This window comes from Condylura cristata, unplaced genomic scaffold (genome assembly GCF_000260355.1).
Source record: "Condylura cristata isolate star-nosed mole 26May11 unplaced genomic scaffold, ConCri1.0 scaffold00012, whole genome shotgun sequence".
Classification (NCBI taxonomy): Eukaryota; Metazoa; Chordata; class Mammalia; order Eulipotyphla; family Talpidae; genus Condylura; species Condylura cristata.
In genome coordinates, this window is record NW_004567113.1 from 39,083,656 (window position 1) to 39,097,639 (window position 13,984).

At 45.4% G+C, this 13,984-nt stretch overlaps 1 protein-coding gene across 1 annotated transcript in view; it reads right to left on the minus strand.

Annotated features, from left to right (window-relative positions):
* Positions 1–13,984, minus strand: part of LOC101624636 (chromosome unknown open reading frame, human C4orf19) — a 76,604-nt gene that overhangs the window by 6,177 nt on the left and 56,443 nt on the right. Inside the window, exon 2 of the mRNA XM_012724071.1 lies at positions 6,082–6,131. Coding sequence (XP_012579525.1) covers positions 6,082–6,101 — 20 coding nt within the window. The 5' untranslated portion in view covers positions 6,102–6,131. The remainder of the gene's footprint in view (positions 1–6,081; positions 6,132–13,984) is intronic.

Here is a 13,984-nt window from a genome sequence, read left to right on the forward strand (position 1 = left end):
GGAAATGTGGGGTACAGGCGCTGTGCAGGTGAGACTGTCCCAGAGAGGCACCCATTTGTTTCCTTCCCTGCTCTCTTTGACTCCAGCTGGCTTAAGGAGAGAACGCAGTGCCTTTAGCATTGGGCAGAATCAAAATTCTCTTTGGAGTAGAAAAAATTCACAGAGAAGCAAAGGGCAAATCCTTCGCCACCACCATCTGGTTTACACAGGGGAAAAACAAACACCATTAGTCTGGTGTGTCATTCTCTGCTGGCGCCTGCCTCTCCTGGAGCTGGCGGTCAGGGCTGCCTCTGTCTGCTTTGTGTGGAACTTGAACAGACTGAGTTTGAAGATGGGCTTGCTAGTGTTCCATCAGTGACTTGTCAATCTCTTTGCTGGGAAAAGCTGTTTCACAAAGAGAGCAGAGATGGGGCTTGGGGAGCCAGGTGTTTTCGAACCAGGCAGAGAAACTGATGACCAGCGTTCATCAGAAGCCATGGCAACCCAGAAATGGCTCAAGCCAGCTGCAAGGGCGGCCTTTGAATGGGCAGGTCTTGAAGAATGGCAGGCACAGCAACCAGCTAGTGCGGGCTCTAGTGGTCAGGGCTGGAACAGCAATATAAAAACCAACAGAAAGGACGATAATCCACTGAGTAAGACAAGGGTCTGTAAATGCACAGGATATACGTTAACAAAAAGGAAAGCTCTCCCTGACATGTAGAGCACCAGCTAACAAACGCGTGAGGGGATAATGGAGCTAGAAAAATCACCGACCAAGGCCACCATCACAGCTGATGCAAACAAAAGCATCATTGGATGCTGAGACTTGTGAGTGATAGTTTGAGGAGAATGAGCATATTTAGCTTCAAAATAGCTTCCCATCCTTCCCATCATGTTACTGGGCGAAACAAGAACCGCCTTGGAGATAGTGCAGGTTTGGTTCCAGGCCATTCCAATAAAGAAATATTGTCATAAAGAGAGTGTCTTGCATTTTTGGCTTCCTAATGCATATAAAAGCTGGGCTTACACCATAGTGTCACCTATTAAGTGCATACTTATATTATAGTAAAAACACAACACAACACACCTCAAATGTGACGCAGAGGGAGTGAGCAAGAGGCAAAATGGCACCGACTGGCTTACTGGGTTCAGGGTTGCCACATGCCTGCAATTGCTAAAATATGCAACTATTGCAAAGGGCAATAAAACGGGGTGTGCCTGCATCTCTACAGTGGAGAAACCTGCACTCACCACCTACACCAAATAATCAAAGGTCATGTTGCCAGCAAGGAGACTAACTTGCAGCGCATGCCTGGAGAAGGGCCCTGCACTGGAACATCACCGGGAGGAAGCAGGCGTCCAGGCAAACCCAGCGGAAGGGTTTCTGCAAAGCCAGCACTCTGAGGAAATGCAATGTTGCGAAACACAAAGGCCAGATGAAAGGAGACTGAAAGAGAAGTGACAACAAAACAAGTCATGACCTTTTTGTTAAAAAAGGTCCTTTTGACATAACTGGTAAAATCTGAATAAGCTCTGTCGATTAGGTAATTGTCTTAAGTCAATGCAAATTCCCTGAGTTTTGATCATGGTACAGGAGTACAGAAAGGAAGGCCCTTGTTCTTAGGACATGCACAGTGAACCCTTTAGGCATAAAGGGGCATGGATCTGCAACTTATTAAAATGATTTTAGGGGGAAAAATGTGTATGTGTGTGGAGAAAGAAAAGAAAGTAAATGTGGTAAATGTTAACATTTGGGGCCTGTGGGTAGAAGGTATGTGGGGATTCTTTGTGCTTTTCTTGCAACTGTTCTGAGAGTCTGTCAATAAGTTAAAAGAAGACATGGGAATAGCAAAAAAAAAAAAAAAAAAGTGTCAATGGTAGTTTTGGGTCCGCTTGTCTCTGGGCTAGAACCTAACAGCTGTGGAAAACCATGGATATTAAACTCTTCCCAATGCAGCAGCAGACGGAGAAAGGTCTTGGAAAGGAGCTCACTGACAGCTCACGGACCTTTCTGGAGTGAGATGTCCTTCTAAGCAGAACTTTCTTCAATCTCCAGCCTCGGCACTAGCGTTCTGGAGGCACAGGTCTGGGCGCAGCCCTGCGGGGTCAGTCTTGGGGAGGCGCAGACAGGGCTGTGTGTGGGCCAGCTGTTTGCACCTGCCCCCAGGACTAGCTCCTCCTGCCATGCCCAGCCCAGGGCAGTGGGCAGCAGGGCAGGCTTGTAGTCAGGGAAGGAGCACCTTGTGAGTGACAGCTCTGAGTGAAGGCGCAGTGGATGATGCTGAGATGGGAGGCTAGGCCCACGAGGACTGTTGTGTAACCCACGCCAGGCTCACTGTTGGGCAAACAGAAAAGGAATCTCGGAGCCCTGATAGATTTGTCAGGACTTGAACACTGAAACAGGGAGCCAGGCAGACCAGCAGGTAGGGAGGCAGGGAAGCAACCCCCCAACCCCCAAAACTGGCTGTGTGTGCTCTTTCTGGCTTCCCGCCTCAGTCTCTCCAAGCTCCCTCATCTCTGCCCAGGCATCAGCATTATATAGGCGCAGCCCCACCCCGCCCTTCTCCAGCATCTCAGCCTGGCTGTCCGAATTCTAGGTGCGTGTGCCCTGCCCACGCTCCCAAGCACTTTTTACAGTAACACAAAGTTGCAGGTAGCTGTAGAGGCTGGTGGCAGGGGGGGTGAAAAGGGGCAAGCATACTCCATGGGCCTTACAAGGGTCCCCTCTCTTTCACGCTCTTCCCTCATACTAACGAGATGTCCAAAATGGAAGGACAAGTCCCAATGTAACACACGTGAGGCGAGGGAGGCCATGGCGCCTCCGAGGGCGGTCAGCAGCAGACCCTCCTCCTGCACTTCCAAGGGCCAAGGATGTTCTGCTTCAAGAATTCTATCAATAGACTTTTAAAGCAGCTGCTGGGAAGCGCTTTCAGTTCACAGAAGCTGAACTACTTACAAGAGACACACGAGAATCAAATACTCAGATTTCAGCTCCATTTTGAAAAACCAACCTGCCAATCTTTAGAATAGACCATACCTAGCGAGCTGCTGGACTCAAGAGGAATGAATGAAAGTGAGTATCAGCCACCCCACTGGAGCAGTGGTCAGATGCTTTAGAAATGCAGGCTGCTTGCGCTTCACCCACTGTCCTGAATGAAGCTGGAGCTGAGAAAGAGCCAGAAGGGAAATCCTTGACCAGCTAACTCATTTCCTCAGCAACACAAGTTTCTCCTTTCCAGGCAAGCTTGGAAAGCCCTCTTGCACAAATTTTCTTTTTCTCCTAAGGAGGCTGAGATTTTAGTCTGCTGTCCTTAACAAAGTTGCTTCATGATCACAGTTAGACGAGTCATCTTCACTGACTCCCATGGACGCCTGGCACGCACGGGCTGAGTGTGTGGGGCCATCTGCCTCCGAGCAGCGTCTGAGAGCTCAGGCTGTGTGTATATGGGGTATATATGTGTGGAGTGGGGTGGATTTATTTGAAAGATTTATTAATTTATGCATACAGACCTGGGGTACAGGCCAGAGGTGCATGGGTGGTGAGAGGATTCACCAGAGACAGAGTGGGGAGCAGAACAGGCAGATGGATGAAAAGTCTGCTGTGCCATGTGGGTCACCTCTGGGGCGGGACTGAACTTTCACTGAAGCGACTGCAGCCAGCTTGTAGTGCTGCGTCCTAACCCGTGGTGCCATCAGGGAGGGCCAGGATGGAAGTTATACAACATTTGAGAAGACTCATCATACCACGCCAGCATTGGGATTAACTGAGTAATTGAGATCTGGAGCTGTGGTTTCTTCCAATTCTACCTCTACCACTACCTAGATTCACCATCTCCAGGCAAATTTCTCTGAGAGTTTCAGTTGTGTTATCTACAAACTGGGAATGGCAACAGTTCTTGCTTGGCAGGCTTGTTTTGAAAATGACCTAGACGTATCGAAGGCATTCACTACAATCGTGGGCACACTGCCAGTACTGAGTATTAATAGAAGAGGACATTTGCGTGTACACTACACACTTTCATATATTCATAGCTTTCAATTTTACAAACAATCCTTTAGTGCTGGAACCAGTATTTTACAGAGAAGTAGGTGGATATAAAAGTTAGAAAATGGTGCAGAGTAGCTTTACTAATGTCTCCATTATTTTAATATCTCCTGTTTATATTATATATATAGGATGCTTAGAATAATTGTACAATATTTCCTATTAACCTAGTAGCCCCTATAATAATGTGTCTTGATAGTAGTAGTTTCTTCTCTCTCTTTTTTAAAAGATGTATTTATTTATGCATACAAGAACTGGGCTGTAGGGCAGAGGTGGTGGTGGGGGGCGCAGGGTGGCGGGAAAGGATGGTGAGAGGATTCACCAGAGACAGTGGGGAGTAGAATAGGCAGATGGACTGAAATACACGCAGCGCAGTGCATTTGGCGAGACAGAAGTCTGCAGCGCCATGTGGGTCAGCTCCCTGGCAGGGAACTGGTGCTGCAGCCGCTGGCGAAAACTTGAAGGTGCTGAGTTTAAGGCCCATGGCACCAGGGGGTCCCCTGTTGCTTCTGAGTACACTAATTACGCAATAAGAAGTGGCTGGGATCCAGTTTTTGTAAGAGGGAACTGGATCCTGCTAGAAAGCCATAGGGGTAGTTTCACCTAATTACCACCGGGTGGCAGTAACATAGTAGTTGTATATTCTGACTTCAAGGGAAAAGACTACGTGCAAGAAAGCCGAGCGTGAGAATTACGGCACAGATAGCGCAGGTGCTTTACCCGCTGGCAAAGTTACAAGTAAGTAATGTGGTAAATCAGTGACTGTCACCTTCACGTCTTGGTGACCATGGTTCCAGCATATGGCAGGGCCCTCCTCCAGCTCTGGCTGGGCATGAGATTTATTCTGCAGGGTAGCTCTGGCCACTGCCCTGGAACCTGGTGCTGTGTTTCACGCCAGGGGGTAATGTCTGCCTGCCAGGAACAACTCCCTGCCTGATTCGGTTTCCAGCTCTTCCAAAATATGCATAGCCAACTGACTCTAGTTGCCCTCGGTATGAAAGGAGGGATTCCCATTTCCGATTAGATCTTGCTTAATAGAAACATCCATAGGGATTCTTATGTATTGGGTGTTAATCTGCAGACTCTCTGTACACAATTCATCTACTTGCTAAGAGTTTTTGCAAATTCACTAAAAGTTTTTTGGAGCCCCAATAATACTCAGGCACTCTGCAATCATTCATAGCCATGGACAGGGTGACAAAAAGTGTGTGGTGTGCGATGCATGAATTGCTAACTAAATTCAAAGGCAATACTGTCTTCTTGCTTTCAGCTTTCCTATAGTGTCTTATCTGGTGTTACTGCCACTTTTTTTTTTTTTTTTTTTTACATTTTTGTGCTTCTTTTGTTGACAATTTCCCTCTTTAAAATGGCCCTAATGCACAGTGCTGAAATGCTATCTAGGGTTCTGAATGTGAGAATACTCAACACTAAAACTTTGAATGAAGTAGTTCTGGGTACTTTCCAGAGTCATGGAGTGCAGAAACCACAACAAAGTACGTTACAGGAAACATGTTTAGGAATAATGCAGGAATTATAGTGCTGTTAGATCTCAAGAGAATTATTATCTGTATGTATGTAGGCATGTATGCAAGTATCTGTCTGTCCATCCATCCACCCACCTAGAAAGATGCCACTAAACAGAAACATACATACAATAAGGTCATGTACTGACTGACAGATAAAAATACTGTGAACAAATCAGGCTGGTCCTGGATCCTGCTTGGAGAATCATTATGTGGGAGGGTTATTCTTTTTTGCAGGGAACAGACTGATGGAATATTTTTCAGTGTGAGGACACATTTGGGTCCTGCTTCATCTCACACTTTCTGAACCGTATCCCCAAACAACAAAAGTGAAAAGAAAATGACAGAATTCAATGCAAAACTGAGTGAGCCAGAAATAGAATTTGGGGATCGCTCTGTTTCCTGCTTTAATGTTTTAGGTAACAAAAAGTGTAGAGGAAGACTAAGTAAATGGAAATTTAATGGAGAAAAGAAAGACTAGACACTCCACTCCACCCCACCCCCAGTATAATAAAAGGAAAGAAAATAGCTCACCGGAGGTGGAGATTACCCATTAAGTTTCTCCAGAAGTTTAACTTCTTTTTCTGCAATGACAAGAAATTGAAAATTGAGGCCTGTAGTGGCTTTCAAGTTGCATTTTGAAAGTGACAACAGGAAGTTTTCCCTGAGGGTCGAAGGTCATGGAGGAGGGGGAGGGGATGAAAGGTTCTCAGGCCCTAAAACACTGAGCCAGGCAGATAAGTGCTTTGAAACCGACAGGCTTGGGTTTGCAATCAGTTCCTTTAACAACCAAATAAAGTACCAATGTCAGTATTTCACCTATAAAGTAAGACTGTAGTGAGATTTAAAAATTTGTGTAATTGAAGTAACATTGGTTAAAGTAATGAGAGTTAAATGTAATTTTTTTACTTTTTTATCATTATAGTTTATTTTTGCATCATTTTGTGCCTTTTCCCATCTCAGTTGTAATCCCCATGGGCTTCCCATCACCAAATCACGCGTGTGCCATCACCATAGTTCTATGCACTGTCCCCCCACCCTCATTTTTGATCCCATTCCCCACTCTGTCCCTGTAAAATGTCTCTGGTATATAGTTGTTCATTATTATTATTATTTCCCCCCGGTCCTTTATGCTCCTGCTATGAGTGAGGCCATCAGTATTTTTCTTTTTCTTTCTGACTTATTTCAATAAGCATGATCCCTTCCAGCTCCATCCACGTTGCTGCAAAAGGCACGAGTTTATCTTTTTGATTGCTGAGTAATATTTCATCGTGTATATGTACCACATTTTTTAATCTAGTCATCTACTTTTGGGCATTTGGTTGATTCTATGTCTTTCCAATTGTAAATAAAGCAGCAATAAACACCACCGTGTACTTTTATCATATATTGAGCATGCTGAAATTATTCAACAACCAAAAGCTACTGCTGGTGTTCATTGACAAACACCACATGACAACACACTGCTTCTCTGATGGTTAAATTTCAAGTGAGCAGAAAAATTCAAGGAAATGCTTTTGAAGAAGTTTCAATGAATACATGTAGAATAGTTCAACAAAATACATAATTTAGTAAGTAGCTTTGCTTACAATGAAAATAATGATTAGAGAATTTGAGAAAGGAAAGCAAATGTTCATATTTTTTACCAACTGCAGAGATTATTAGACTACCTCTAGATAGGCACAACTTTTAGGAATGCTTTTTTTTTTTTAAAGATTTATTTATGCATACAGAGCTGGGGTACAGGCCAGAGATGCGGAGGGTGAGAGGATTCACGAGAGACAGAGTGGGGAGCAGAACAGGCAGATTGATGAAATACACTGCTGAGGGGAGCAGCAGGCAGGTCAGGAGTGGTCTACCACGCCATGTGGTCACCTCCGGGGCAGGCGGGGATCGAACGCATGCTGAAGTGGCTTTAGCTTCTTAGTGCTGTGCTTTACCCTGCTGCACCACCAGGGAGGACCGAGAAATACTTTTACCTGATGTCCAAGAAAATTAAGTAAGTTTGTACCTTGGGCACAATTATACCAAGAAGTGTAGGATGTGATCTATTTACCCATGAACCCCTACATGGAAAACTATTGATAATAATATCCAGAGATAGAGTAGGAATTTTATAAACTCTAATTGCTATAGAGATTATGGATAAAGATTTTTAAAAAATGGAAAATACGTGAAAGAAACTCTCCCCCTGCCCACATTTCCCCCAGTATGTTATTTTGATAGAAAAAGGAGTTTCAAGAGAAAATATTGATGGTCCACTTCCTTTACCAGTGCCTTTGGTATGTGACCAATTTACCTGATGGGCCAGATGGCATTGACAGTACATTGGGTTGCACAGGGTGAGGCCCAAGGGCTGGTATAATCCATCAGCACTAGCTTTCATGGGAATTGGGGGACAGAGCCACCTTATATGGTACAGCTGTGAAGGGGGGGAGCCGGAGGGATAAGGAAAAATTAGTTAAGCAGAGAGGACAGTTTTTATAAAAGCGAAAAAGTAGGAAGGAATGATGTGGATAGAAACCAGGGATGGGGGTCGTGTATGCTATAGGATACCTGGCGATCAGTTGACCCTTGGAAGTAGATGTGAAAGACCAAAGGTGACATGATTGACTGAAGGAGAAGCTGAGGGAGCAAGGCTCAGTGGCTGAAACGCCTCACCTGTTAGTGAAAGCAGGGAAAATGAAAAGGGCGAAGGGCAGCCAAATCTGAGAGTTAATCCTTTGAGGAAAAGAACCAGGTGTAGAGTGTAACGAAGGGAATCCTAAGAGAATAAACTGGAAATCTATTTCTTCAAATTTTCTTTTTGAAATAGATTTATTTATTTATGCACATATAGCCCAGAGGTGCTGGTGAGAGGATTCACCAGAGACAGAGCGGGGACAACAGGCCGACTGACTGAAAAACACTGCTGAGGGGAGCAGCGGGCGGGTCAGGAGAGGTCTGCTGCGCCATGTGGTCAGCTCCCTGGCTGGGAATCGAACTCATGCTGCAGTGGCTTCAGAAAGCTTCATAGTGCTATGTTTTAACCCATTGTGCCACCAGGGAGGGCACTATTTTTTCAAGTTTTTAAAAAATTTTGAGTCAATTAAGCATTAATTTTTACTCTCCATGGTTCTCTTAGCACTTTGGCTTCTCCATGTTTTATACACAGTGTCTTGGGAAAGTTATTTTGTCTCAGGACGGTTTCCTCAGAGGTAAAAAGGTAGTGAGCTAGGGTCAAGTCATTGGAAGTTAAGTGGAAAAACAGAGCAGAGTACGGAGTGCAGTGACCGGTTAGACTCTAATCTCCACAACGTAAACTAGAATTTCTCATTCAGCATCATCATCATTTATTCAGTCAATTTTCTGCTACTCACTGAAAGTTCCTCAAAATGCAATGATTGCGGACCATTATCTTTGTTTCTTCAAAAAGGAAGGTTAAATAGGGCTTATGCCAATGCAGAATGCATGGAATTTTAAGAAGAAAAATACAGACAGCTCTTGATAAGAGAAGGGAATTCTGGGACAAAAGAGGAAAATTATTGAAACTACCCTTGGAGGCTGACTAAAGGAAAGAATGGTGGGGGATTGGAAAGAGAACTAAGCACAATGTTGGAGAGAAAAAGAGTTCAATGTTAGCCTATTGAGTTGAAGTGATGAATGGGAAAATGATAAAATGCATCCAGTCACATTCCATTAAAAATTAAAAGAAAAAAAGGGGGGGTCTTCCTGGTGGTGCAATTATTAAGTCGCAGCATGATGAAGCAATGTGAAGCCACTGCAGCACGAGTTCCATCCCCGCCCCGGAGGTGACCCACATGGCTCAGAGATCTCTCCTGTCTCGCCCGCTGCTCCCCTGAGCAGGCTATTTTAGTAGATCTGCCTTTTCTGCTCCCCACTCTTTCTCTGGCGAATCCTCCCCCCCATCTCTGGCTTGTACCCCAGTTGTTGTATGTATAATACATAAATCTTAAAAAAAAATTAAATATCTATCTACAGCGAACAACAGAGGAAATAAAAACAGGAAGTTCATGACTGTTAAGTCACAGACCAGATACACTCACAGTGTGGACACCCGAAAACTAGCTCAGCAGACAGGGCAGGATTCTTAATGGCTTTGGGATGGCAGGAATTGAGTTGAAGGGCTAACAGCAGGGCCATTTGAAAGTGTTTAAGAACACTTCTCCATTCCTGGTCTCAAGGGGCTTTCCACTCTTCATGACAATTAAAGAAAGTCAGGTTAGTGTTGGGAAAGGCCAAAAGCAGGCTTTTTGGGCCAGGAGCACAGTAGAGAATACACAGCAGAGGACAGGGGTTCTGAACCCTCAACCGGGGGTGGTGGTAAAGTGAGTGAATGTATACATACAAAATGCTAAGACCACAGTTGCTCCCCCTGGCTCTGGGAATGCTGCTTCTGAAGATGAACTCCAGACAGCATCTAACAGGGAAAACAGAGACTGAAACCAAGCAACCAAAAGTACTTCAAGATTAGGAAGAAAACAAAAACAAAACAGTTGACAATAATCGTCAAGTCACTTTCACTCAAAAAGTACAGAAAGTTATTTTTAAAAAATCAGAAAATGCTAACTTCAGCAAGTTCTTGGAAACTAAAACAAGACAATAAAAAAAATGAATATTTCGGTAGAGAATCTAGTAGAAAAAGATGAGAAAATCCCAGAGAAGACAGCAAATGAAATAGAAGTGTAAAAAAATCTAATAGGGGGCCCTCCCTAGTGGTGCAGCAGGTTAAAGCACAGCACTGAGAAGCTAAAGCCACTTCAGCCCTGGAGCTGACCCACATGGCATGGCAGACTTCTCCTGACCTGCCTGCTGCTCCTCTCAGCAGTGTACTTCATTGATCTGCCTGTTTTGCTCCCCACTCTGTCTCTGGTGAATCCTCTCACTGCCCCTGCACCTCTGGCCTGTACCCCACTTCTGTATGTATAAATAAATCAATCTTAAAAAAACATATAAAGATTAATTAAAAACCAACCCTGGAGGATCACTGAGGAAGTCCAGTTTATATCTAACAGGAATTCCAGTGAGAGAGAACAAAGGAAAGGAGGGGAGGAATTCATCAATAAATAATTTGAGAAAATTTACATAGCCAGAGCATATGAATATCTAAAGAAAAACACTCAGTGCCCAGCCTAAGGGATAAAAGCAGACTCAACTAGATAGTCCTCTTCCTAGTGGAAGATAACAATCTAAATCTGGAAAGAAAAAAAAAATCAAGAAAGGGTACTAGGACCATCCATTTAGAGAAACAGAGACAACCAGCCATCCAGCCGAGCAGTGAGCTCACAGAGAGCAATCTGGGCTTCACGTGAAGATTTGGGGACTGAGATGGCCTCATGAGAGAAAGCCACAGAACAAGATAAACTAGATGATAGTGGGAAGTAACAAAGGCGGTCTTGGAAGAGCCCACTCACATGCATTTATTTGACCTCCAGTAATGGCTGACGCAGGACTGGAGAGCCAGGTCCTATACTGGCAGAAATCCATGGCAGGACAGAGGAGACTAAAAACTACAACCTCGCGCGGTGTGCAAACAGCAACAACTAATTACAACCTAGTGACACAGCAGAGCTCATGCATGCATGCAGCATGAAAAACAGGGAAGAAACACTTAACCTTTCAGAACATTCTAAAACTGAGTATGCCAATGGAGTAACTCCTAGTCACATAAGGCTATTTAAGTTTAACTTACCTACAAAAGGTAAATGTTCAGTTAGTTGGTTATAACAGTCACATTTCAAGTGCTCAAAAGACACCGATGGCATGAGAGACTTGAACGATAAGCTGAGACACACTAAAACTGTTGAGTTTATTCTAGCAAAAGTTGTTTTGAATTTGTAACAGTGGCGCCCAGGAAAAAGGGGAGGCTCCAGGTTCTCTCTGACCCCCCACCCCTGTCCCCCCAAGGAGGCTGGAGCTGAGCAGGGAGAGAAGAAGAAGCTGGCGAGGAGACTGGGGGATGAAGGAAGCAGGATGGAGAGCAAGGAGACCTGGAGGAGCAGAGAGACATGTGAAGAAAGTGTGCTTGCTTCTGTTACAGGGCAGGGAAAAGAGCTCCGGAACCCACAGACCTACCGACTCAGCTCACCCACCCTTTGGGTGGGGCACTCTTCTTTGTCCTGGGCACCATCCAGTTAGGAAGTTAAGTAGCATCACAGGAAGTGGTTATGACCAGGCCCCCTTCAGGGGCCATGGGAGAGACTCTAGCTAGACAGAGAACTTGCAGAAGCAAAGGAAGGAGATTGGGGGCTGGCTACAGGAGGTCTGGGCCTGGCTGTTCAGATGCTACAGGTTTCCATCTGGGTTAGTTTACACGGTCCCATCAGCCCCACAGTCTACGGCCAACTCACGATAGCGTGGACATTACATATTTTCCTCACTGCAGACTGTTTCATAGGCTGGTGCTAGCTGAAAATGGTGATTTTTTTATTTTAAATTTATTTTTAAAATAATTTATTTACTTATATTTATTTTACATCTTGTTTTTTTTTTTTTTAAGATTTATTTATTTGTGCATGCAGAGGTGGGGTACAGGCCAGAGGCTCAGGGGCGGCGAGAGGCTTCACCAAGAACAGAGTGGGGAGCAGAACAGGCAGATTGACAAAGTACACTGCTGAGGGGAGCAGCGGGAAGGTCAGGAGGGGTCTGCCACGCCACGTGGTCACCTCCGGGGCCGGTGGGAATTGAACTCATGTGGAAGTGGTTTTAGCTTCTCAGTGCTGTGCTTTAACTTGCGGCACCACCAGGGAGGGCCCCCCCTTTTTTAAAAATAGTGTTTGCTTTCTTTCAGCAAGTGGCGTCTCTGTAGGAGTCCCACCACCAACTCACCCTGCACCATGGCCAGTCCCTTGTGCTCTTCCCGCCCTCGTTTTATCCCCTCCCCCTCCCAGCAGAATGTCTGATTTATAATCATCTGTTTATTTTTGTTGTTATTACTTTTCCCTGATTCTTTATTTGGTTCCCCTCTATTCCTCCTGCAAGTGAAACCATCCGATATTTTCTTTTTCCTTCTGACTTGCTTCACGGATCCTTTCTTGCTCCCCCCAGGTGCTTCAAATGGCCTGCGTTTATCTTTTTTTTTTAATTGCTGAACCGTATTCCATTGTGTGTCTGTACCACAGCTTCTGGATCTAGTCACCTATTTTTGGCATCAAGGTTGTTTCCAAGTCTTATCTATTATAAATCGTGCCACAATTAACACAGGGATGCAGGTGTCCTTTTGAGTTGTAGATACCCAGGAGGGGCATTGCAGGGTCCTATTGATGGAGGAAGGAATGCAGGGGACTCATCACAAGACTGAGTCACACAAGGGGACAGACAGAAGGGGCTGGTGCAGCAACTGACACAGCCATAACATCCAGGTCCTCAGGCACCAAAGGATGCCCCGGATGCCTAGATGTCTCCAAGAGGTCCCAGCAGATAACACACTGTTGGGGGCTGTGTCTGAAGCTCAGACCCAAAAGGTAAAAGATAAGGACATGGAGGGGAAGCTCATCAGGAAATCTCAGGTCCTCTCAAGTTCTCCCTAGGCTCACAAGGAGTGAGCCCCTCCCAAGGAGAAACGGCCCATATCAGGGCAGTCTCTCCACCACAGGGGGCAGCTGCCCACCTGTGACTATGCAGGTGCTTCTTCCCACCCACTCTCTCCCTCTGCGGCCAGCAGCTCCTTGCCTGCCTGTCACCATGCCGGGACTTCTCTGCATTGACCTGCCCGGCGGAGGCCACTCTCTCCTTAGGCCGTCTGCCTGCAACTATGCAGGCCTCTCCCTCTGCAAGCCTGTCCTTTCTGGGGCAGCTCTTCCTGCCCGCTTGTGCCTATGCAAGTGTCTTTCTCTTTTCTGTCTCTTTCTAATAAACTTCCTCTTTAAATATAAGTGAGTCTCTGTCTCATGAAGAATCTCGCCGTGTGCCGCTGAAAGGGGAGCTCTGGTGAAACCCAAGAACCCCAAACTCAAAAAAACGACATCAGTATGGAAGCTCCATTTTCAGGAACCTCCAAACAGCTTTCCATTGTGGTGGGACCACAGTGGCGGGAATCCCTTTTTCAACAGACCCTTGCCAACATTTGTGTTGCTAGTTTTTGTGATAGGTGCCATTCTCACTGAGGGAAGGAGGTAGCTCATAGTGGTGTTGCTTGACTTGCACCTCCCTGATTATGAGGGCCATTGAAGTAAAATGGTGACTTTTATCTGGTAACTTTTGCATCTCGTGGCCAGTTAACCCCCTGGAGGGGGGTCACATTCCATGGGCCTATTAGTAAATAACAGGGTCTGAAGGAGGTTGATGTTTAAGCTTAGGCTGTCTGCACAAGGGTATTCTCACTCCTTAGAAATTCAGCCCTCAGGTAGAGCCACCCCAAGCTAGGAGCTGGTATTTCTCACATCTCCCCATCCTGTCTGGCCACCTGCAGTGGGTGATGGGAAGCCTGTGAGGGAGC